The sequence below is a fragment of the Callospermophilus lateralis genome, chromosome 7 (genome assembly GCF_048772815.1).
Source record: "Callospermophilus lateralis isolate mCalLat2 chromosome 7, mCalLat2.hap1, whole genome shotgun sequence".
NCBI lineage: Eukaryota > Metazoa > Chordata > Mammalia > Rodentia > Sciuridae > Callospermophilus > Callospermophilus lateralis.
This window is the reverse complement of record NC_135311.1, coordinates 54,490,628-54,513,439: the sequence shown is the minus strand read 5'-3', so window position 1 is coordinate 54,513,439 and position 22,812 is coordinate 54,490,628. Positions and strand designations below refer to the sequence as shown.

The following is a 22,812-nucleotide window of genomic DNA, read 5'->3' as shown; positions in this document are numbered from 1 at the left end:
CATGCTAGAGAGCCTGATGAGGTCCTGCCCTAATATCCCAACTCTTGTAATTATCTGCCTGATCCTCTGCATTGTCCTCACTCCTCTCAAACTCTACAACCACATCTCGACCCTGGTTTGAATGGCGACTTCCTCTTAAGACTGTCTCCTCAACCAGCTGTCACATTCAGCTGAGGAGACGCCTCCATCGGTTCCTGACCTGATCACTGTGGTCTGAGTGAGTGAGCATCTGCTGAACTTCAACCCTAAGACTTGAGACTCTAAACCTGGCACTTGAGCTGAGCATGCAGAGGGAATGTCTGTAAAGAGTCTGGCATAATTAAGTGTTTGCTGTGCTCAGAGTTAACTTAGAATTTTTAGTTTTGAATTGATTATGAGTATTGTAGTGCCCAGCATTAAGAATTATCATTTTCTTGATTAAGAACCTATACAGTGAAATTATATTGAGTGGTTTGAGTGAATAAAGCATTGAGAAAAGCATTTATGTGTGAATATGATTTATTTCTCCCCTCCATTGCAGATGTCACACCTTTGCCCATCACAACACTAGCCAGGTTCCCTTAGTACCTGCCCACTTTCACAGCATTGTCCCAACTTTCCCAGTAATCTTGTGGGCTTTACAACAAGCCTACTGTACATTCTCTCTGCTTAAATGTACCTGGGTTAGTTTTTGATACTAAGAACCATGGCTGCCTGTCACAGTGGCACATGCCTGTAATCCCAGTGGCTCAGGAGGCTGAGACAGGAGGATCATGGGTTCGAACCAAGCCTCAGAAATGGCAAGGCACTAAGCTCATCATGGAGATCCTGTCTCAAAGTATATACACAATAGTGCTGGGGATGTGCCTTTGGGGTTAAGTGCCCCTGATTTGAATTCCTGGTACCCACCACAAAACCAATTATTGTTAATGTGTGAAAATATGTAGGGTTCAAGTGACCTAGAGAGTAAACACATATGTAAAATTTACACTCCCTACCCAAGCCCAAGTACAGCCTTCACTCTGTATCCAAGGTAAATTGATTTCTGGAACCTCCCTTTGTATACCAAACTCTGCACATGTTCAAGGTCAGGTATAAATGATGCACTGTTTGAATATAACCTATGCACATAGTCCTGTGTGTTTTAAACCATCTTGAGGTTCCTTATAACACAGAATACAATGGGAACATTACATAGCAGTTTACACTGTGCTGTTTAGAGAATAATGACAAGAAAAAAGTCTCTACACATTCAGTCCAGATGTACTTATTTTCAACCATGTTCAATCCAAGGTTGATTGAGTCCAAGGATGCAGACCCTACAGTTTCAGAGCCCAGAAAAGACTCAGTAGCACAGAAGTATGAGCAGAGGAAGAAGCAAACAGAGACATCAGTTCCAGAAGATGACCAAAGAACCAGGAAGAGCAGCCTTGAGAATTAGAAGCACCACAGCTCTGACATCTGCTTAGTGTCGGCACAAAGAGACTTACACCCCTGAGGTTACTAAGGGCATTTCTGAGAGACAAATAAGATTAGCAAAATGCACTGGTAAATTTCATTCAGTGCCTAGGTTTCAGTAATGCAGGAAATTGTGTCTCTATTAATTTTTCAATAAAACAGTTCTATGTTTCTTACCTCAAAGCAATAAGCTTCAGAAATCAGGGAATGAAACTATTAGGAAAGGCCTAATTGTCCAGCATGTTGTATAATTAAAATATTCATTTCCTATAACTTGTATTTACTGAATTTCAAAAAAAAAAAAATGGTAGAATTGTGGCTCAGTGGTTTAGTGTTCTTGGGTTCTACTCCTGGTACCAAAGGAAAAAAAAGAACAGGAAAAGAAAAAGGGACTTGGGTACCTTGTTCTTTTGCTGAATAAAATTTTGGGGTGGGGAGTTGTTAAAAAATGTGGATTGTAGTGGACACAGTGGCACAACCTGTAATTCCACCAACTCAGTAGCTGAGGCAAGAGGATTGCAAGTTCACGGATATCCTGGGCAAGTTACTGATAACCTCTCACAAAATAAAAAATAAAATGTATTAGGGATATAGCTCAGTGTTAAAGTATCCCTGGGTTCAATCTCCAGTTTCGCCAAAAAAAAGGGGATTTGCGGATGTGGTTCAGTTTATAACAGGGGTTTGCTTGATGCTTTCACTAAATCCTTTGTGTCTTTGAATCTTACATATTTTTTTTTCTTTCTCCCAAATCTTCTCCCTAACTTCCTCCTCCCTGATCTTCTTGTCCCTGATGTTCCTTTTCCTGGTTTTTTCTCTCTAGTCTAATTATCACAGAATCACCTCTTTAAAAACAACCTGTTCAGCACTAATCTCTAGCGTATATAAGAAACTCAAAAAGCTAAGCACCAAAAAAACACATAATTCAATCAACAAATGGGCCAAGGACCTGAACAGACACTTCTCAGAAGAGGATATACAATCAATCAATAAATATATGAAAAGATGTTCATCATCTCTAGCAATCACACAAATGCAAACCAAAAATACTGTCTTAGAGTAGTTCATCTCACTCCAGTCAGAATGGCAGCTATTATGAAGACAAACAACAATAAGTGTTGGTGAGGATGTGGGGGAAAAGGCACACTCATAGATTGCTGGTGAGACTGCAAATTGATGCAGCCAACATTGAAAGCAGTATGGAGATTTCTTGGAAATCTGGGAATGGAAATATATTTGTCAAAGCTATTACTCTCCTAAGAATATACCCAAAGTACTTAAAAACAGCATCCTACAGGGACATAGCCACATCAATGTTTACAGTAGCACAGTTCACAATAGCTAAACTGTGGAGCCAAACTAGATGCCCTTCAGTGGATGAATAGAAAAAAAAATGTGGCATATATACACAATGAAATTTTATTCAGCATTAAAAGAGAATAAAATCATGGCATCTGCAGGTAAACGGATGGCCTTGGAGAAGATAATGCTATGTGAAGTTAGAAAATCCCCCAAATACAAATGCCAAATGTTTTCTCAGATAGAAGGAGGCTGACTCATAGTGAGGTAGGGAGGGGGACCATGGGAGTAATAGATAAATTCTAGATAGGTCAGAGGAGTGGGAGGGTAAGAGAGGGGGCAGGGGATTAGCAAGGATGGTGGAATGGGATGGACATCATTATCAAAGTCATGCACAAAGATACAAATTGGTGTCAACATACTTTATATACAGCCAGAGATATGAAAAATTTTGCTCTATACATGTAATAAGAATTATAATGCATTCTGCTGAAATTGGGTAAATAAATAAAAGTCAAAATGTCTTTAAAGTTACTAATGCACAGTTTTGTTTCTAGGTGGTCAAACAGTTATTAAAATGGTAATGTCTATAAAGTGTCTAACATCCATTGTCTCTAGGATTTTTCTTCAATGGGAAAAAAATTACAAACACTATTCAATGCACTTGTCTTATACCTTTTTAAAAAAAAATGTAAATTAGATCTGACCTATATGAAATTAATCATGGATGTGTTTGTTAGAGACATCCGATTGGTTTACAAAGTTTAAATGTAAACTCTTAAATATAATGTCAAGTAATCTTAACTCCTTAAATTCCATAAGGTAAAATATTTAAGCACTTTTGGTGTTTACATATATTGGTAAATTTAAAAAATTTCAAATTATTTTATGTTATCACAGAAACAAAGTTACTAAAAGTTTAAAGTCTCAGTGGGTATAATTCCACATACAAAAAGTCAAGAGGTTTCAACTGCATTTCAATTAGAGTACTGCTGCAGCCCAGCTGGCTGGGAAAAATAACTGAGGGGTGACGAATGACTTGTGTATGTTGATACAGCAGGAGTGGAAGCTGTTTATTGTAGGACCGGAGCGGTATTTATACATTTTACACAGCTTATCTAATTAGCATAAAATAGATACAGCAGTCAACCAATAAGGAATATACACACTTAATGGCTCGCTTTTGTTACTTCACAAACCACTCCCTCTGGCATTTTGCCAGGCACCATGCAGACTTGTTTAAAGACTCTAACATTTCTTGGCAAAATACCAGGTGCCATCCTGACTTTTTTACAGACCTTAACAGAATACTATAAATATATTTCCTCTTATTAAAATGGATTAATTTATCTAAATTCAGAAATTGATAAGGGTTTATAATGTATAAACAAAAAAGAGGGATCCATGGATTAACAATTATTAAAAGGTTGTAAATATAAATGTATATTTATTAAAAAAAATATTTCCAGGTAAGAAAGTCTTTATGTGGTAAAAATATAATCATAATACATCTAAGTAAACATTAGGGTCTAAGCAAGTAATATAAACATCTTAAATAAAGGATAATTATTAAAATGTTTCTTTTTAACTAAGTTGTTTATATCTGTAACACAAATAGTTAAAAGTATTCAAGGTTATTCCCTAAGAGCAAATATTAATGTTCTGATATAAACCAAAGTTTGATTTACATATTAAAATGACAAACACTTCTTAAAATATTAATTACATTGTGTCTGTTAAGGTTAATTCTCTAGAGCAACTAACTGGACAAACGAAGGTTTGTACACCTCTGGTGAAACAGCAACTGTTATTTTAGAGTATTGTTCCACATTACAGAGTCTAAAATTTGGTTGATATAAAAACATCAATAAAATTGTAGTACACTACTCTTCTTTACATATTCAATGTTCTTGATTACATTGGCTACACCCCCAAATCTCCCTTTTGTGGTTTTTTGGCTTAAATATGAGGCAAATTGAAGGGGGTTCACCAGTCTGACCATCTAGAGAATAGAGTGTCTGCTGCTGGCCAGCAATAAAGGCTTAATTGGAATGGCAATGTGTGGTCTGAGAGTTACTTCAGGGTCTCGGTATTGGTATAATGTTCATCCAGAGGAATTTTGCAGTCTGAGGCTATTATTCTCCTTTTAGTTATGGAATTTGCTCCTTGGTGCAATGTAATCTCTTGAGGGTTTTAAATGCTCTATTGCCAGGAGCGATGTGAACACTTACAATCCCAGTAACTTGGGAGGCTGAGACAGAAGGATCAGAGATTCCAAGTCAGCCTGGGCAACATAGTCAGACCCTATCTCAAAAGTATAAAAAGTGTTGGGGGTCTAGCTCAGTAGTAAAGTGCCCCAGATACATAATCCCCGGCATTAAATACACACACACACACACACACACACAGTCCAGCAGCCACATGCATGCCAAGTGATTGCCATCAGATTAAGACAACTCAAGGGATACAACGCTGACCATGTAATGGCTTAGAATATTCCAAGGCCACAGTGTCCCAGCTGATGATGCTACTGTGAAGAACTGCAGAATCAAAATAAAATTATTTGTATGAAAACCTCACAAAAGTGGAGGGCAGGGGACCATGCAGGAGAAGGTCCTTGAGCTTGGTCATTTGATAATAGACATTCAAGAGGACTCTGCCAAAACGACAACATTACACACACAAACACACACACACACACACACACACACACACACACACACACAAATGCTTCCAAACCCCGAACTTTTCAAACAAGTTCATAGGATTTTTATCATTGTCTTTCAAGAGATTACTAAAACACAGAATGGGACCTGCTAATTCCAAAGAAACTCCAGGAGAGCCTTTCTTCTGCACTTCAGAGAAGTCTATTATGGTTCATTCTCAAGCACTTTTTGAAATTGGTGGGCAAATGATTCCAAAGACAATTAAAAACAGTAATGGCTTCAACATGGAATGTTTCAGTTGAACATCTCTCAAACAGCTGCACTTTAAGAAGTTCATTAAAGCCAGGTGAGGTGGGCTATGCCTGTAATTCCAGATTCTCAGGAGCCTGAGGCAGGAGGATGGCAAGATTCAGGCCAGACTTTGCCATTTGGCAAACCTGTTTCAAAATAAAACAAAGATAACTGGGCAGGTAGCTTACTGGTAACGTGCCCAATGTTCAATGCTCAGTACTGGAGGAGGGGACAGTAAGTTTTTAGGGTTCAAATTGGTTTGATCAAGTTCTCTGATTACTTGGGAAAATGAAAACTGAGTCATCTCTGTTAAAACTATGGGTTGGGGATGATGCTCAAGTTTTAACATGCTTTCCTGGCTGCGCAGGGCGCTGGGTTCAATCGTCAGCACCACATAAAAATAAAATAAAGATGTTATGTCTACTGAATACTAAAAAAATAAATATTACAAAATTCTCTCTCTCTCTTTAAAAAAAAGTTGAAGTATCATTTCATAGGACATAACTTTCTGTATTAGCTTTAATTATCTTTCATCACTCTGGTTAAATGACTTATCTTTTATAATGATATAGGACCCCAGGTTTCATTAAGTGCTTTAAACCTTTTGAGATGATTTACTAACTTCTCTAAGATCAAAGTCTACATTGTCATTTGACCTTGAGCTAACATTGGGATGTTCCAGAGAACTCCAAAGCTGCTTAAGAGATTTCTAGTAGGGAGACATTAAGGCAAATAGCCTAATTTGATATGATGGGAAGTCCTGTCAAATATGACATAATTTTTTCAAGTTATATTTATTTGGATATTTTATTAATATTTGCTTTAAAATGTTAAAAATTCATTAAAAATCTCATATGTTTTCAAACATAATTCTGCACACTATAATTAAAATGTATGCCAATCAAATCACCTTTTTAATAGCTGGTTATAGTAATTTCCCAATACATTTTTAACCATTACTATTCTAAATGTTTATCATCAAGAGTTATCATTTGGATTTTTTTTCTGAACATAACTAAAATCAGATTAATTGATTAAGAAGAAAAAAAATACTCTAACAAGTTTACTTGAAAACAGGTCTCTCATTTATCTATCTATCTATCTATCTATCTATTTATATATTTATTTCTTTATTTATTGATGCTAGAGATCAAACCCAGGGCCTCATGCATGCTACGCAAATGCTCTACCTTTTCAAAATTGTAATTCAAAACAGGGTGTGGTGGTGAACGATTATAATCCCTTCTGCTGTGCTGTGAATTGATAAATGCAATCAATAAGTGTCAGTTATAGGTTATGGATTAGATAAAAATATAGATGATGGATATAAAATTTTGAAAAGTGAGATAAGACAATTATAAAGCAAGAACTGTCATAGGCAGGCCTGAGACTCCATTTTGCTTCCTTTTATGAAAAACTGTTACAAGAGCTGTTTCTGAGAAACTGAAATGAAAGCTGTTTTCTTATTTTAAAAAATTTCCTTTCTGTACTTTGTACTCCACAAATTGGACCACACTCAGGATACAGTGGTTGTCATGGAGAGCTACATCCTGGGTTTGAATGCTACTGTGGGTCTATATGACTTTGAAGTAGATTCTCACCCTGCTGACCCCCACCCAAATTCAGGATGAGACTGTCTAGAACCTGCTTGAACCCAGGACCATGGTTAACTGAACTGCAAAGCTAATGTAATGGCTTGCTGACTGGAAGTTTCTGGTCCTGCCTATAGCCCAGAGGTCCCATTTATTAATGTTGTAATTTCTATGATTGGTTAGCTTACATAACAATATGCAAGTCACTTAGTTGTGGATTTGTGATTATATTGTCTTTGGATGGACCAGGAAGTTGCTGTTCTCTCACAGAGCTTGAGTCTCTGTGGTGGTTGACAGTCCCTAGTAATGTAAGTAAAGCTCTATTTTGCTTTGAAATTCAGACTTAGAGTCCTTTCTAGAGGGACTCCCCATAACACCATCTACTTAGCAGGCTAAGGCAGAAGGATCTCAAATTCAAGGCCTGTTTCAGTAATGCAGTGAGAACCTGTCTCAAAATAAAAATATTAAATAAAAATGGGCTGTGAATATAGCTCAGTGGCATAGTTCCCTTGCATTCAAACTTTGGTAGCCAAACTGAATAGATGAATAATTTAATTAACTAAGTAATTAATTCATAAAAATGAAAAAAATGCTGAGGATGTAGCTCAGTGGTAAAGCTCTCCTGAGTTCAATTCCCAGTGCAAAAAAATAAAAAAAAATTTAAATGAATTCAGGACCTAAATATTTTTTAAAAATGAACATCTATACTCATAAAATTTGTGCAAAAATCTAACTCTTCATAGAATAGTAAAGGCCAAAGCTTGGAGATGAGATACCCAAGGCCTAATGAACAAGCAAAATTGAATTTAACAGTGACTTCTTGCTGGAGGGACACTGAGAGCCACTCCCTCCACATCAACCTTGTTGTTCAAATGTGGCTTAATGAGTTTCAACATTGATTCCTAGTCATCTATTAATTCCCTCCAATAGGGTCTGAACTAACCAGGAAAAGTTTATCCTGGCACTGAGATAGAATCAAACCCCAACCATTATGTGATACATCCAGAGAAAAAAATCTTCAACCCAAGGGGGAAACATAAATGGTGCTCAAATCAACAGGCAATAACTATGTCAAATCCTGATGAAGGGCAAGCAGGGTGCTGCGAAGGGAAGGTCCCTGGTCATCCCTGCCTGATGGCAGGAACTATCACAAAACAGTAAGCCCCAACCTCAGCTGTGCAAAAAATCCTCCCTAATCCTCACCCCCTCCATGTTTTCTAAGAGACCACCTGGCCAGTAGCCACCTATTGTCCTTGAACTGAGGCCACCCTTGGTACTGAATCTGTGGAGCCAGTGATGATTGATTCAAAGCTGCCTTTGACACTCTGTCTCCCTTTGCATCCTGGATGGGGCTCTGACTCATCTTTCTTTAGGTGTCCTGCATTCCTGCCCTATTATGTCTGACTACACTTTCTCTTTGGAGAGCTACTGTCTGTTATGACTTAGGTTGATGGTTAACATCTACCTGCCTCCTGCACCAAGTCAAGTGTGGTAAGAGAAGGCAGGGCTCTGGCATGAAGTCACCCTTTCTGCTGGCTACACACACACAAATGCCAGAGAAATTTAGAATTCAGTCAGAGACTAGACTTCAAATGTTGTGGAACCTAAAAAGCAATTAGGCCTCTGAAATAGCCTTAGCCCTTATTTACTGCACACATAGGAGATTAAATGTGGGTCATTTGTGGTAATTTATTATGTGAAACAGAAACCAAAGATAACCTCAACTGTAAGTATTCAACTGTCATGTGACCAGGGATATTTTCCAACAAGATACCCAAGAAGACCATCATGGTTTAGATGCTATGTCTCCCAACAGCTCACCGGTGAGACAATGGTTTTGGAGGAGACATGATTGGTTTATAGCCTTAACTTTGTCAGTAAGTTAATTCCCAATGGGATTAACTGAGTGATAACTGGGGGCAGGTGGGGTATGGCTGAGGAATGTGATCATTGGGGGTGTGAATATGGTGTGTTTATTTTGTATTTGGCAAGGGGCCATCTCCCTCTCTGTTCTCTGATAATATGACCACATTCCCTCTTCCACAATCTCCTGCCATGATGTTCAGCCTCACCTTGAAGTTGAGGGCCCAAGGAATGCAACCTGCCATGGGTGCATGAGACCTCTGAAACCATGAGCCCCCAGATAAACTTTTCCTCCTCTGTAGTTGTTGGGGTTGGGTCTTTTAGTGACAGCGTGAAAAAGCTAACACAAAGGCAGAATAACAAAGCAGAAATGCAATTTTGTAACTGCCGCCAATCAAAGCATTCCTTCTACATCTTCCCTGTAAGTCCTCCCCTCTCATGACTCATCATCCAAGCACTCCATCTCTTTCTGTCTCTGCTTCCTCAATTCCTGAATTACTTTTTACTCAGGCTGTTCAAATCTTTCTTTGCCTGTGAACTTCTCACAGCCTAAAGGGCCCTGGAAACTTCCTGGAGCAAAGGTTGCCTGGGAGATGTGCCCTGGGTGGTCCCTGATTCTGAAGGAAGACTCTTCAGTTGGTGGCCTCCCTGGTGTCAGAAACACCTGCTTTCCAACCCTGTGTCTTTCTCTCCAATTCCCAAGTTGCTCACAGTTTCCACCCTCAGTGGATTTCAGACTTTTCCAAGTCTGATGGGGCACGGTGACCCATGCCTGTAATCACAGCAACTCAGGAGACTGAGGCAGGAGGATGGCAAATTTGAGGCCAGCCTCAGCAACTTAGTGAGGACTTAAGCAATTTAGTGAGATCCTATCTCCAAATAAAAGCAAAAAATAAAAAGGGCAGGTGATGTGATTCAGTGGTAGAGAATCAATGGGTTCAATCCTGAGTACAGAAAGACAAACAGGAGAAATCTTGTCCTAAGTCTAGAAGACTGATTCCACCCTCCTTGTGTGCTCTTCCTCTCTGAGTGTGCCAAGATTTGCTGCAAGGTAACTTGACATTTGTGTGACTGTTGTAAACATGGTTTCCATTCTGTGGTCTTTGTGGATGACACCACTGTCTTTAAAAAGCTGTTTTTACTATGGAATTTCTGGGAAAAAAATTCAAATAATTTTGATATGGCCAAAGATCCATTTGAAAGATATTTTCAAGTGTTGTTTTTTCTTAGGGATTCAGTGCTTTTCTGTGTCACGGGAGAAACAGCAGGGTCACATGTGGACAAAATTGAGTTCATGGTGTGTAGTGCATGAAGGGATGCATCCCTGACTCTCATACTCTCCCTGATTCTGTGCACCTGCATGAGCATCGAATTCAATCAACCTGGAGGAAGAAAATCCAATCAGGATTAAATGAGTGGAGATTGGAGAACGTGATCAGATACTGCTTTCTGATTGGAGGCCAGTCAATCAGATGGAGGCGGGGGCGTGATCAGAGAGATCCATAAAATGTTCTTCAGAGCCAGAAGAGAAATGCAAGAATTTTGTAGCTTAAGGAGAACCAGCCTGGCCTGCTGAGGCTCCGAGAACCCTGCATACCTGGACAGATTCTGTAAGTCCCTCACCGCTCTGAACACCACACCGTTTCCACCTCACCGCTCTGAACACCACACCGTTTCCACCTCACCTGTGCGGATTCAGGAACAATTTTGTTCCTATCTTTTCTCATGAATCAATTTAGAACTTTAATTTTGCCTCTCACTGTAGTTTTACCTTTATCCTGAACACTAGGATTTCCACTTTGGTTTATGTCACTTTCGATTTTCTTTCTTTCATTCTTTGGTATGGGGTATTGAACCCAGGGCCACTCAACCACTGAGTCAAATCCCCAGCCCTTTTTTGTGCTTTATTTAGAGACAGGGTTTCACTGAGTTGCTTAGTGCCTGCTCTTGCTGAGACTGACTTTGATCCCATGATCCTCCTGTCTCAGTATCCAGAGCCCCTGTGATTACAGGCTTGTGCACACAGGCCCCTCACTTTTTCTCTTTATAAATTGTTGTATCTTTTAAAGTTTATATGGACAATATAATTTATTTATTTATCCATTTATTAATATGAAGGTATGGTGATTGAACCAGAGCCTTGTGCATGTGAGGTAAGAACTCTATCAACAGAGTTAAGTACCCAGCCCATCATTTAATAATGATGCTGCTAAGGATCAAGCCCAGTTCCTCATATGTGCTAGGAAAGTGCTCTTCTACTGAGCTCCAGATGAAGCCAATTTAAAATAACTTAACCAAGGAAGTGGATTGCAATCCTTTTTTCATTCAAATTGATTGAGATTCTATTTTTTGATAATAAAAATATTTATTTTGTGTGCCCTTAAAATTATACTGTTTTGCTGGGTGTGGTGGCAAACACCTGTAATCCCAACAACTCCAGAGTTTGAGGAGGCCAGAGAATTAGAGTTCAAAGCCACCCACAGCACCACAAGGTGCTAAACAAATCAGTGAGACCCTGTCTCCAACTAAATGCAAAATATGGCTGGGGTAGTGACTAACTGGTTGAGTGTCCTGAATTCAATCCCCAATATTGCCTCATCCCCCAAATTATACTTTAGGGCTTATGTAGTTTTGTAATTTTATAATTTGTTTAAAGAAATTAAACAAAAAGCTTCAATCTATCTCATGCAACAGTTCAAAGACTCTGTTCTGATCTGTTTTTTCTCTTCAACTCCCCCCTAAGGTGGCAGAATCTCACCTGTGTAATAGGTATTCATGAGACACCCTTGTAACTTCCAAGTGTTTTATAATATGGGCACATGCTTTATAATTTAATTTTTTGAAATTAAAAATAACACCACTCATGTGAGGGCAACTCCTTTATGAGCCACTGTAGTTATTGAAACTGAGGAGTCTACTGCATTAAGTCACATGACACACAAATTCTCATTTTATAAGGACAAAATAATAATCAAAGGCTTTCCTCCATTAAGGTTGGAGTGAGTTTTTGGACTCCCCAGTACCTGCTTCCCAGTGGTGGGCAAAGGATGGGATAGTGACCTTTTCCCTGGACTATTTTCCAGGATCCTTCTTCTTTCAGACTCCCCAGGATCAGCATCCAGTCCCCACCCATGCTACTGGAGCTGGCAGGGAGCAGCCTGCTGAGCACCAAGTCCAGGGCTGTCCTGGATCTGGAGGACCTGCCCATAGAGCTCTTCCCACCACTCTTTGTGGAGGCTTTCAGCAGGGGACACACTGAGGTCCTGAGGAAAATGGTGCAGGGCTCGCCCTTCACCCACCTGACCTTGGAGGCCCTGATGAGGAAGCCACAGCTTGAGATAATCCAAGTGACCCTGGATGGGCTGGACATGCTGATTGCCCAGCAGGATCACCCCAGGTGAGTGGACCCAGGTGGCCTGGAAAGGAGCACCCTCAGTGCCAGGGAAGGGATGGGTATAGGCAGGGAGAGTGGGTGCTGAAGTGTGCTCCATAGGCTTCTTGTGCTGCCAGCAAGAAGAGGCCTTGGCCATACTGAGCCCCATCTGGGAAAGGCTTCCAGATGTGGACGTGCTTGTGGCAGCTCTGATGACACATGAAGGAGGCTGTACCTGCCCCTGCCTCAGTCTGTACAAATGGGGGCACCAGGCTGGATTGGAGGGAAGTGGATGGAGAAAAGTGAGACAGAAGGAAGAGGTGGAACAGGGAGTAGCAGCTGGGAGGTGAAAGAAGGGGCTTCAGGGCTGAGACTCTGCTATCGTCCCTGCAGGAGGTGGAAACTGCCGGTGCTGAATTTGTGGAATGTTCCCCAGAATTTCTGGAGGATGTTTTCTGGAGCCACAGTCAATGCCTGCACAAATTAAGAAGAATTGAACATTGAAACTTGGTCCAGCAATGTGCCTCACAGAAAGGCCTCAGGATGAATTCCTGACCCACCTTTTCCTGTGGGTCAGACAGAGAAGGGACAGGCTGCACCTGTGTTGCAATAGGCTGAAGATCTTTGGGAAACCCACCTGTCACACCAGGAAGGTCCTGAGACTGCTGCAGCTGGACTCTGTCCAGAAGGTGGAAGTGCACTGCGCCTGGGTGCCCTCCACCTTGGATGCTTGTGCCCCTTTCTTGGGCCAGATGAAGAATCTGAGGAAGTTGCTTGTCTCCCAGTTCTATGTGCCTGCCTACACCTCCGAAGAGGAGAAGGAGCAGCTGCTTGCCCTGCTCACCTCGAAGTTCCTCAGGATGGACTGCCTGTGGAAGTTCTGTGCCAATGCTGTCTTCCTCCTCGAGGGCCACCTAAAACAGGTGCTGAGGTGAGTAAGGGGGGGTGAGCATCCTCTGCAGACCAGTTACAGGAAATTTTCACCTACCAGCCACTGACACTCTCATGGTTAATAAGACACTGGAAGGTAAATAACCCTGTGTAGATGCTGTCCTTCTCCTCGAGGGCCACCTGGAGCAGCTGCTGAGGTGAGTAAGGAGGGTGAGCTTCCTGTGCAGACGAGCATCAGTAAATATGAAAGGGCACCTACTATTTGCCAGCCACTGACACTCTCATGGTGAACAAGTCACTGGAAGGTGAATAACCCATCATCTGTTCTATTGTATCCTGAAGCTCGATCTCCTAACCTGTGTTAGAGCAAAGGGCTAAACCAGGTCCATGGTCTGGGAAGTGCCACCATACTGGGAAGCCAGCTGATGGGGACAAAAGCTAGTGATGTGTGTGTGAGGTTCCTTCCCTGGGAGGCCTGTCCAGTGACAGGGGTACAATGCAGGGTAGAGGTAAGGACTTTGAAGGAGGGGAAGCCCCCTCACCTGTACCTGTTCAAAAAGGAAGCTCTGTGTCCTCCATCTGGGAGCAGAGGAGCCCACTTCTAATGACCACCTGGGAAGGCTGCATGTTTCTCTACAACCACCTCCTGGTGATGACTCAGGGGTTGTGAGTGAAGAGCAGGGAATAAGACCTTGCTGAGGGGACAGGGAGTGAGCCCTGCAGGGGTTAACCCCAGTGTGTTTTGCCACATCTTTCCTGGATTTGTCTTTTGTAAATGACTCTTCCTGAGTTCCTGTGGCTAGATATGTGGCTTTCTGCTCGTCGTTGAGGATAACATTCATAGAGATGGAGGAGCCACCTGGCCACACACGTAGTGGTGAGTTTCAGGATGAGATGGAGTGATCTGAATGAGCAGATTCTACAAAATGTCAACCATGATCAGAGGATCACAGTGACCATGAGTTTGGGCCAGTTCATCTTTTCCCTCAGAACTAACTTCCTGGTTCTTCCTTAGTCACCTGAAGATGCCCCTGAAAGCCCTCTCATTAACCAACTGCCCGCTGTCAGATTTAGACTGGAATTTTCTTTCCCAATGCCCAAACACCAGACAGCTCAGACACCTGGATCTAAAGGGCATCAAACTGAAAAATTTTAGTCTGGAGCCCCTCCAAATTCTTCTGGAGACTGTTGCAGCCATCCTGAAGAGCCTGAACTTGAAAGCCTGTGAGATCGCGGACTCCCAGCTCCAAGCCATTCTACCTGCCCTGAGCCGCTGCTCCCAGCTCAGGGCCTTGTGCTTATTCCAGAATCACATCTCCATGTTGGTCCTCAGGGACCTGCTGTGGCACACTGCCAGGCTGAGCCAGTTGAGCCTAGAGCTATACCCTGCCCCTCTGGAGAGCTATGATGCCCAGGGTGCCATCCACCCCAGGAGATGTTCCCAACTCTGTGCTGAGTTCACAGCAATACTGAAGGTCTTTAGGCAGCCAAAGGTCCTTATTTTCCATACTGTCTCATGTCCTCAATGTGGCCGCATGTTTCTCTACAACCAGGGCCTCATTCACTGTTCCTCTCCAGCAACTGCCTAGTTGGGTGTGTATAAAAAGCTGCCCTCTATTCAATTGGATGTTTAACCAGGATGTAGAGGGATCATGAAGGAAACTCAGAGCCCAGTATTTTAGACACTGCCTGAAGTATGGATCGGGAAAGAAATCAGATGCTGGGGGCTACATTGAAAGTAAGTCCCTGAAGATTGGACCTTTTGTATAGAGCCATATGTGTCTGTATAGAGTCATAACTAGGGACCCTAATTTTTACAATGGGTTATATGCTTCATGCACATGAAAAAACTATTTTGTTTCATGGATGGTCCATAAATACATAGTCTGAAATGAACAGAATCTCAAGATTAGTCCTCTGACATCTTCCATGATGGTTTTACCTAGTTTTCTGATTTTTGACACTGGAATAGTCCAGGGGCTAATGGAGAAATACCACCAAGTACTTGGTAATCAATGAAGTTCATTCCCAGGAACTCAACCCATCAAATTGAAATCAGTTCATTGTCTGTGGCTACACTGTAGGGGAACACAGGAGGTCTGGAACATTCTAAGTCGACAGTAAAATTTCAAAAGCCCTTTTTAGGAAATCTCAGTGCCACCCAGACCCTCAAGGCTTACCCATCCTTGTGGGCCTCTACATAGACCTACAAACCTGGCATCTTGGCCTTTGGATGCAATGAGAATAAAATAGGGTCTCTGGGCCTTACAAAACCTTGCCTGACATCCAGCTACCAAGTCTTTCCTGAAATAATGTAGTCATGGCCAATGAAACCATCCAAATTAGATTTCATCAAAATAGTAGAATTATACAGAGAGATAACACTTGCAAATGTTTCTAAACTAAACTTAATAAATTACCACCTTCTGGTGGGGGAGAAGGCTGCTCATAACTGACAGACCTTCCCTTAACACTTCCCATGTCTCCCTACTGAGGGACACAAGGTTTTCAATCAGCTTTTGATCAGAGGATGAGTAAGGATAAGGTGGCTGTGGGAAAATGGGTGACCCTGCCTGTGCTGCCTGGTCCTAGACCAAGATCCCCTAAATGACAATTCCTGCTGAGGACTCAGGCTGGTGGGGTTATGCAGTAACCTTAGCTTTAGCTTCCCATCCAAGGAGGAGAAGGAGGTCCACCCAATCTTCTTTTGAGTTATCCTAAAGTTGCCTGTGTATGTGTTCTAATTTGAGCCTGAAGGCTTCTTCATACCCAGTAAACTACAACCCAGTTGGATGTGTAAGCAAAGTGTAGCTCACTCTTGAACAGGTAGCAGAGTTCAGGTCCTACACAGCCAGCCCATCTGTCACCCACACAGCGATCTGTGTGCCTTTCCCCTCTTTATGACACTTTTTTTCCTCTGGCTCTACATCTAACTTATGTTTGGGGCGGGGGGCAAGTTCTGAACAGCATTCATTCTGCTCTGCTGCTAAATTCTAAGATCAAATAAAGGCAAGGGAGATCTGCAATATGAGATGTGTCATCACTGGTTGTTTTAAGGGTTTTCATGACAAAAAGGTACTTGAAGATATTCTGTTGTGTCCAGACTCATTGAATTGTATAAGGACTGTGAGCTGCAAGTGTCCCCACACATCCCTGGGAATAAAGCACCAAGATTGCTCTTTGAATTCCTCATCTTATGACTCTAGCTTCATTTGTGCTGTGAGACATTCCACAACTATAGGATGTCATGATAAACAGGACTGGGTGTATAAGGGTGGCCGGGTTAGAAAGGGACTGGTTTTCACTCCCTGGAGTGCTACTGAAAGGTGCATATTCCTTTGTGCATCTGCATCAAAAGAGTCTAGAACCCCTCTGGAACACTGGCCAATTTCACCTGCACAATGTAGGAACCCAGAACCTATGCTTTTCTACAGAAATGAGTGAACTTATAAAAATTAACTGAGGGCCTGGGGATACACTCAGTGGCAGAACACTTGCCTAGCATGTGGAAGGACCTGGGTTCCATTCCCAGAACCAGAAAGTACATAAACAAATAAGTGAATAAATAAATCCAATATTGATGTGACTCCAGGCGTAAGTTTTAATTTGAAGAAAATTGTCTATCTGTGAGGAGAACCAGAGCCCATATGAACACCATGAAATGCATTCTTTAATTTGTATTTATACATTATACATTTAATTGGTATACACTGGCATGTAAAATTGATGTCTTTAAATATTCTTTTCCAAAATAAATAAATAAATAAATAAACGGAAAACCTGGGATGAGGGTGAAAGGAAAGCAAAGAATGAAAGACAGATAAGCAAGAAATAAAAGACAGAGACCAGGCAGAGATACACATGAGTTTATTTTTCAGACTTGACAAGTGAAGGCCATCTTCTTGTAGGAGAGAGAGGCAGAACAGGCTTGAGTTCTGGGACTTTTATGGGGGAAGCTCAGGAATCAGAGCTCAGTGGGCCCTAATGCAGGTGGTTAAGGGTTTGTTTGGTATGAGGGAGTGGTGAACCTTTCTTAGAAATGCCCTTGGGCAGAAAAGTGAAATGTTTTTCTTAAAATGGCAGCTGTCATTTAAGATGGCCATCCAGGTGCTAAGCAAGAACCTTATTAGTACTAAATAGAAAAGACAAAAATTGGAAGAGAGTTATTAGAGACACAGCAGAGACTCCTAAAAACTACCCATGAGAACAGGGAGAAAGAAGTATTCTTTGGTTCCCCTACAAGGTAAAAGGTGTTTTGGGGGGATTGGCTCAGCAAGCAGGCTTGAGAAGAATAAGCATGCAGAGGGAATGTCTGTCACTAGCCCGTCATGACTAAGTGTGTTTGCAATGCTTAAAATTAATCTAGAATTGTTTGCTGTGAATTTATTATGTCCATTGCAGTGCCTAGCATTAAGGATTGTCATTTTCTTGATTAAGAACCTATAGAGGTTGGGATTGTGGCTCAGTGGTAGAGCGTTTGCCTAGCATGGGTGGGACACGGGTTCAATCTTCACCACAACATAAAAATGAAGGCATGATGTTGTGTCCATCTACACCTAAAAAATAAATATGAAAAAAAACCTATAGAGTGAAATTGTATTTAATAATTTGAGTGAATACAGCACTAAAATGGGCAGAAGCATGTGGACATTCTTTATTTCTCCCCCTGGACTGCATACATTGCAATTTTTTCTCCTTGTGACACATGCTTTGAGAAGGGGTTCCTAAATCCCAAAGCTGAGGTTCTGGAAGTGACCTTTAAGGTGTATAATGAGAGAGACAAAAAGGCCTGAAAGCTGAGATATCAGATGATCGCTCAAGCTATCTGTCCCTCAGGACCACTCAGACTGTGTTTTAAATGTGATCAGATGGGTCACTGGGCTTGTATATGTCCCAAGCCTCATAATTTCTGGATTTTTGTCCTAAATGTCACAAGAGCGACACTCTGCTGTTCACATTCCCTGAGCACATGGGGGCTCCCCGGACATCTGTCCCTTCAGTTCCCCTTTCAAACTTTTAGGACTGGATGCAGAGGATTGAAAAGATCCAGGACCCCATTACCCAACCACTACCATCACTCCATGGAAACACAGGGTAACACTGCACATGTTTGGTCAACCCATCTCCTACCTCCTAGACACCAGGCTACATATTCAGTCCTCAAGGTTTTCTGGGGGCCAACTACCAACCCTTACATTCACCTAGCCTTGTTTGTGCTTGTGGCTTTCTAATTTTTACTCATTTCTGTTTGGTCATTTCACAGTGTCCTGTTCCCCTTATGGGAAGGGACACCCTCACAAAGTTGGGGGCTATGCTCTCCTTCTCCCCTCATAGATGCTTCCATGCAGACTCACGTGCTTCTCCTCTTACCCTCACCCTTACCTTAGGACCATCCCCTATTCTGTTGTCCAGTGCCTTCCCATGACCTGCTTCTGAGGTGGACATTTCCAATCCTTCTATTACCTCACATCATGAGCCCATTCACATCTGTCTCAAAACCTCCTCCATTTTCTGCCCAATCACAACACCTGCTCTCCCTCCTTGCTAATGCTGTCCCTCTCTTTGCAGAGCAGACTTGATCCCAGATGATTTTTTCACCCCTCTGGGGATTTAAGCTGCTTTGGACCCTGGCCTGAGGGCCAGGACAATGACCACACACCTTCTTCCATTCACCTAGGGCTCTTCTTCTTTATCCACACACAGGTTCCTTTGGGGAAGTGACTCTACCCTTATCCTCCCCTCCTCCTCACAAGTCTACCCCGTAGAGATGGAAGTGACAAGTCTCCTCTTGAGACACAGAAGTTAACTTAGATCTTGGCCCAGCACCAAGATTCTAGACCTTCCCATCCCTTTCCCTTGGCAAGTTCACTCTGAGTCTTGGTTCACAGATGGCTCCCCCTTCCTTCAGAAGGGAATTCACGGGGAAGGGTAGGCAATAGTCTCTCTAGCCTCAGTAGTGTAAGGGGCTCCACTCCTAATATCAGCAGGCTGAACTTGTTGCCCTCATCAGAGCCTTCGCTTTGGTAAAGGGAGCCTCCCTCATTGCCTACTGTCCCTTGAATTACATTTACATTGAGGCTAAACTTCTCCCTTGGCTCTTTCTTTGTCACAGGCCTTCCCAAAAAAGCCACTCAAAATCTCCCCTTTGAACTTCTATATAGTCAACCCACCTCCCTGCTCCCTGCCTAATTCTCCACTACCCCTTGCTCCTCATCTTTTCTGGCCCCTTCTTGCATACACTAGGATCCCTCTTTGGCAACACAGGGATGTTATTCTGGCAAAGCCAATTCTGCCTCTTCTCTTTCTCCCACTCTGTCTTCTGGTGACCTGGTACTTTTACCATCCCCAATAAGCTCCTCTCCTCCTCTGAATTCTCTGCAAAATGGACTGGACCCTATTGGGTCATTCTTAACACTTGCGTGGTGGCCCACTTGAGGGCATCCCATATCAAGTTTCTAACCCCCACTTAAAACAGTCCTCTCTGCCCTCTTGTACACTGAGATGCACAGGCCCTCTCAACTGTGTCTCTCCAAGGTTGAAACCCCAATCTTCCTTTGGTCTCTGAGGACCACGAGGACACTGCAGAACCATGAGTGCCATCTCCCCTTTTTTCATTTTTGCCCTCCTCCCTCACTCTGCACTCACCTCCCAGAGGTGCTACCACCAGTGATTACCATTCCAGTATCCATGGGACTTACAGCAACTTACTCAAACATACTAGCCATACAATGGCAGCTTGATTCTTTAGTTGCTGTGGCTCTGCAGAATCCAAGGGGCCTTGACCATTTTATGGCCAAGAAAGGTGGATTTATCTGAACCTACAGGAGGAATGCTACTAACATGTCAATCAATCTGGTAAAGCACAAGATAAAACAACTCCAACAAGACCTTGAACATAGGAAAACACAGCTCTCCTCTGCTGAATGATTTTTAATCCCTCACCAAAACTGGGCCACGTGGGACAGCATTCCACTACCACTGAACCTCCCCCATTGTGCCAATGATTCAAACACTGACCCTTCCCAGCAGGAAGCAGTTAGAGAAGATTGACCTACATTTCTGTTCCCTATGGGCCCAACACAAAAACAAAAAAGAGGGAATATAAGGTCCTTGCTTAGTACCTGAATGGCCCTCTTAACTGACAGCTGCCATCTCAGGAAAAAGCTTCACTTTCCCACCCAAGGGTGTTTCTGAGAAAGGCTCATCACCCCCTCATAACAACCCAACCCTTAACCACCAGCACTTGGACCCACTCAGCTCTGATTCCTGAGTCTCCTTTATAAAAGATCCACAACTCAAGCCTGTTTTGCCCTCTCTCTATAGAGATGGCCTTTTCTTGTCAAGTCTGAAAAATAAACTCCCTTATGTATCTCTGCCTGGTCTCCATCTTTCACTTCTAACTTACACTTCAATCTCTTCCATTAGGTTGTATTTACTGAATTGAAAAAGACTAGAAATATGGTTCAGTGGTTAAGTGTCCCTGGGTTCATGCCTGGTGCCAAAAAAAGAAAAAGAAAAAGAAAAAAGTGACTTGTGGCTGTGTTGTGGCTCAAGTGGTAGCACGCTCACCTGGCATGCATGGGGCACTGGGTTTGATCCTCAGCACCACATAAAAATAAAATAAAGATGTTGTGTCCACCAAAAACTAAAAAATAAATATCAAAAAATTCTCTCTCCTCTCTCTCTCTCTCTCTCTCTCTCTCTCTCTCTCTCTCTCTCTCTTAAAGTAGTGACTTGTGTTATCTTCTTTTACTGAATAAAATTTGGGGGTGGGTGTTTTAAAAAAAGTGGTTGTAGTTGACACTGTGGCATACACCTATAATTCTGCCAACTCAGGAATTGAGGCAGGAGGATTGCAAGCTTAAGGACAAATTGGCAAGTTAGTGAGACTTTGTCTCATAATAAAAACATAAAGGACTGCGTATGTGCTCAGTGATAAAACAACCCTGCATTCAATTCCCAGTTCCTCCACAAAAGAGGGGTTTGGGAATGTGAAACAGGGCTTCGCTTGATGCTCTTTTATTATTGTTATGCTCCAGTTCGGAACCCCCAAAAGACCACCAGAGACTGAGATCGATGTCAGCAGCAAAGAGGCATTTATTGCGAGCTAGCTGGATCCTGTGTGCATGCAGGAATTGGTGACACTGAGAGGCTCAAAGCCCAGGGTTTAAGCAGTTTTATACACTCTTGGGGGAAGGCAGAGACTTTACATACATCATAGAAGCTCTTAGCAAATTATCACATGCCATAGGAAAATCATAAAACAACTCTAAAACAGGATTAGCACATTCACTGGCAGGAACAAGTTGGGTAGGGGTGATTGGTGAGTACAAGAGAAGGATTCTTCTGAACCGATTGCTTTAAGCCATGAGGGGAGTAGGTGGTGAACTACATGGTTTCCCAACATGTTATCAATCACCATAAACTACGGGGAGGGTCATCTGTCATGCAAGGTACTTTCCCTGTGTCATACTGATTGGTGGTTGCTAGGGGGTTGCTATGAGTCCTCACCTAGCCTGAGTCAGGGACACCTGGCACTGAAGATCTCTCCCATTATTTATAGATAAATAACTCAGGAGGGTGGTTATGTGCCTAGGAGTGCTCTGTGGGTTTTTCCAAGGACAATGGTCATGCCCCCTTTCTTGGACAGGCTTTGCTCTGAGGTTGAGGCTGGTTTCTCAAAAATGGAGTCACATCAGTTTCTCACTATATCTCTTGTGCCTTGAAACTTACATTTCCCCCCCAAACCTTCTCCCTAACCTTCTCATCCCTGAACTTCCTTTCCCTGATCTTCTTCTTCCTGGTTTTTTTTTTCTCTAATCTCATTTTCTCTGAAACACCTCTTTACAAACAACCTGTTCCTGCTGATGGGCAGATTACAGCCTTTGGGACAGGTGTCCTCTGTGTTCCTCCTTTGCTAGAAAGTAATAAATATTCTTTTTCCTTTTTCTGAAAACTGTGTCCTGGTTATTGGATTGACACTGGAAACACGGACCTTTTACTAACCTTGTATAGAACCCCTGGGTTCAATCTTCAATACTAAAAATAAATAAATAATCAGACAAGCTAGCAGGATCACCATACCTATCACTTGGCCATTGGCAATTATTCTTTTAATAGTCCCCATGCTTGCCTTTCTGATTTTAAAGGGTTTTAGTCACTTTTCTACAACCACACACACTCCAAACTGTTGCCATCAGTATCAAACAACTCAAGGAAACCAACATTTGTTATGTTCTTGCTGAAGATGTCTATCAGCCATGAACTCCTGTGTACTTACAGGTGGAGCTAATGGTGAAAGTTTTCCATCAAAATGACACCACTCCATGTCAAACTCTGACAAAACAGGGTTGGGGGGAGGTGCTAGGAAGAGGGCATCTTGAACTACCCAAGTAGCTGGGAT

The 22,812-nt window shown here is 42.2% G+C and overlaps 1 protein-coding gene across 1 annotated transcript; it reads left to right on the top strand.

Moving 5' to 3' along the window:
- Positions 1–12,276: 12,276 nt before the first annotated feature.
- Positions 12,277–14,998, top strand: LOC143404270 (PRAME family member 6-like). The gene is made up of 3 exons (XM_076862504.1): positions 12,277–12,542; positions 13,096–13,449; positions 14,425–14,998. Exons 1-3 carry the CDS (start codon positions 12,277–12,279, stop codon positions 14,996–14,998), a joined length of 1,194 nt encoding a protein of 397 aa, XP_076718619.1.
- The last annotated feature ends 7,814 nt before the right edge of the window (positions 14,999–22,812 follow it).

Excerpts from the sequence above, each read along its gene's own strand:
- LOC143404270 (XM_076862504.1), top strand. The coding sequence starts at position 12,277 with ATGCTACTGGAGCTGGCAGGGAGCAGCCTGCTGAGCACCAAGTCCAGG. Across the intron at positions 12,543-13,095 it reads GCCCAGCAGGATCACCCCAG|ACAGAGAAGGGACAGGCTGC; the intron begins GTGAGTGGACCC and ends CCTGTGGGTCAG. Across the intron at positions 13,450-14,424 it reads CACCTAAAACAGGTGCTGAG|TCACCTGAAGATGCCCCTGA; the intron begins GTGAGTAAGGGG and ends GTTCTTCCTTAG.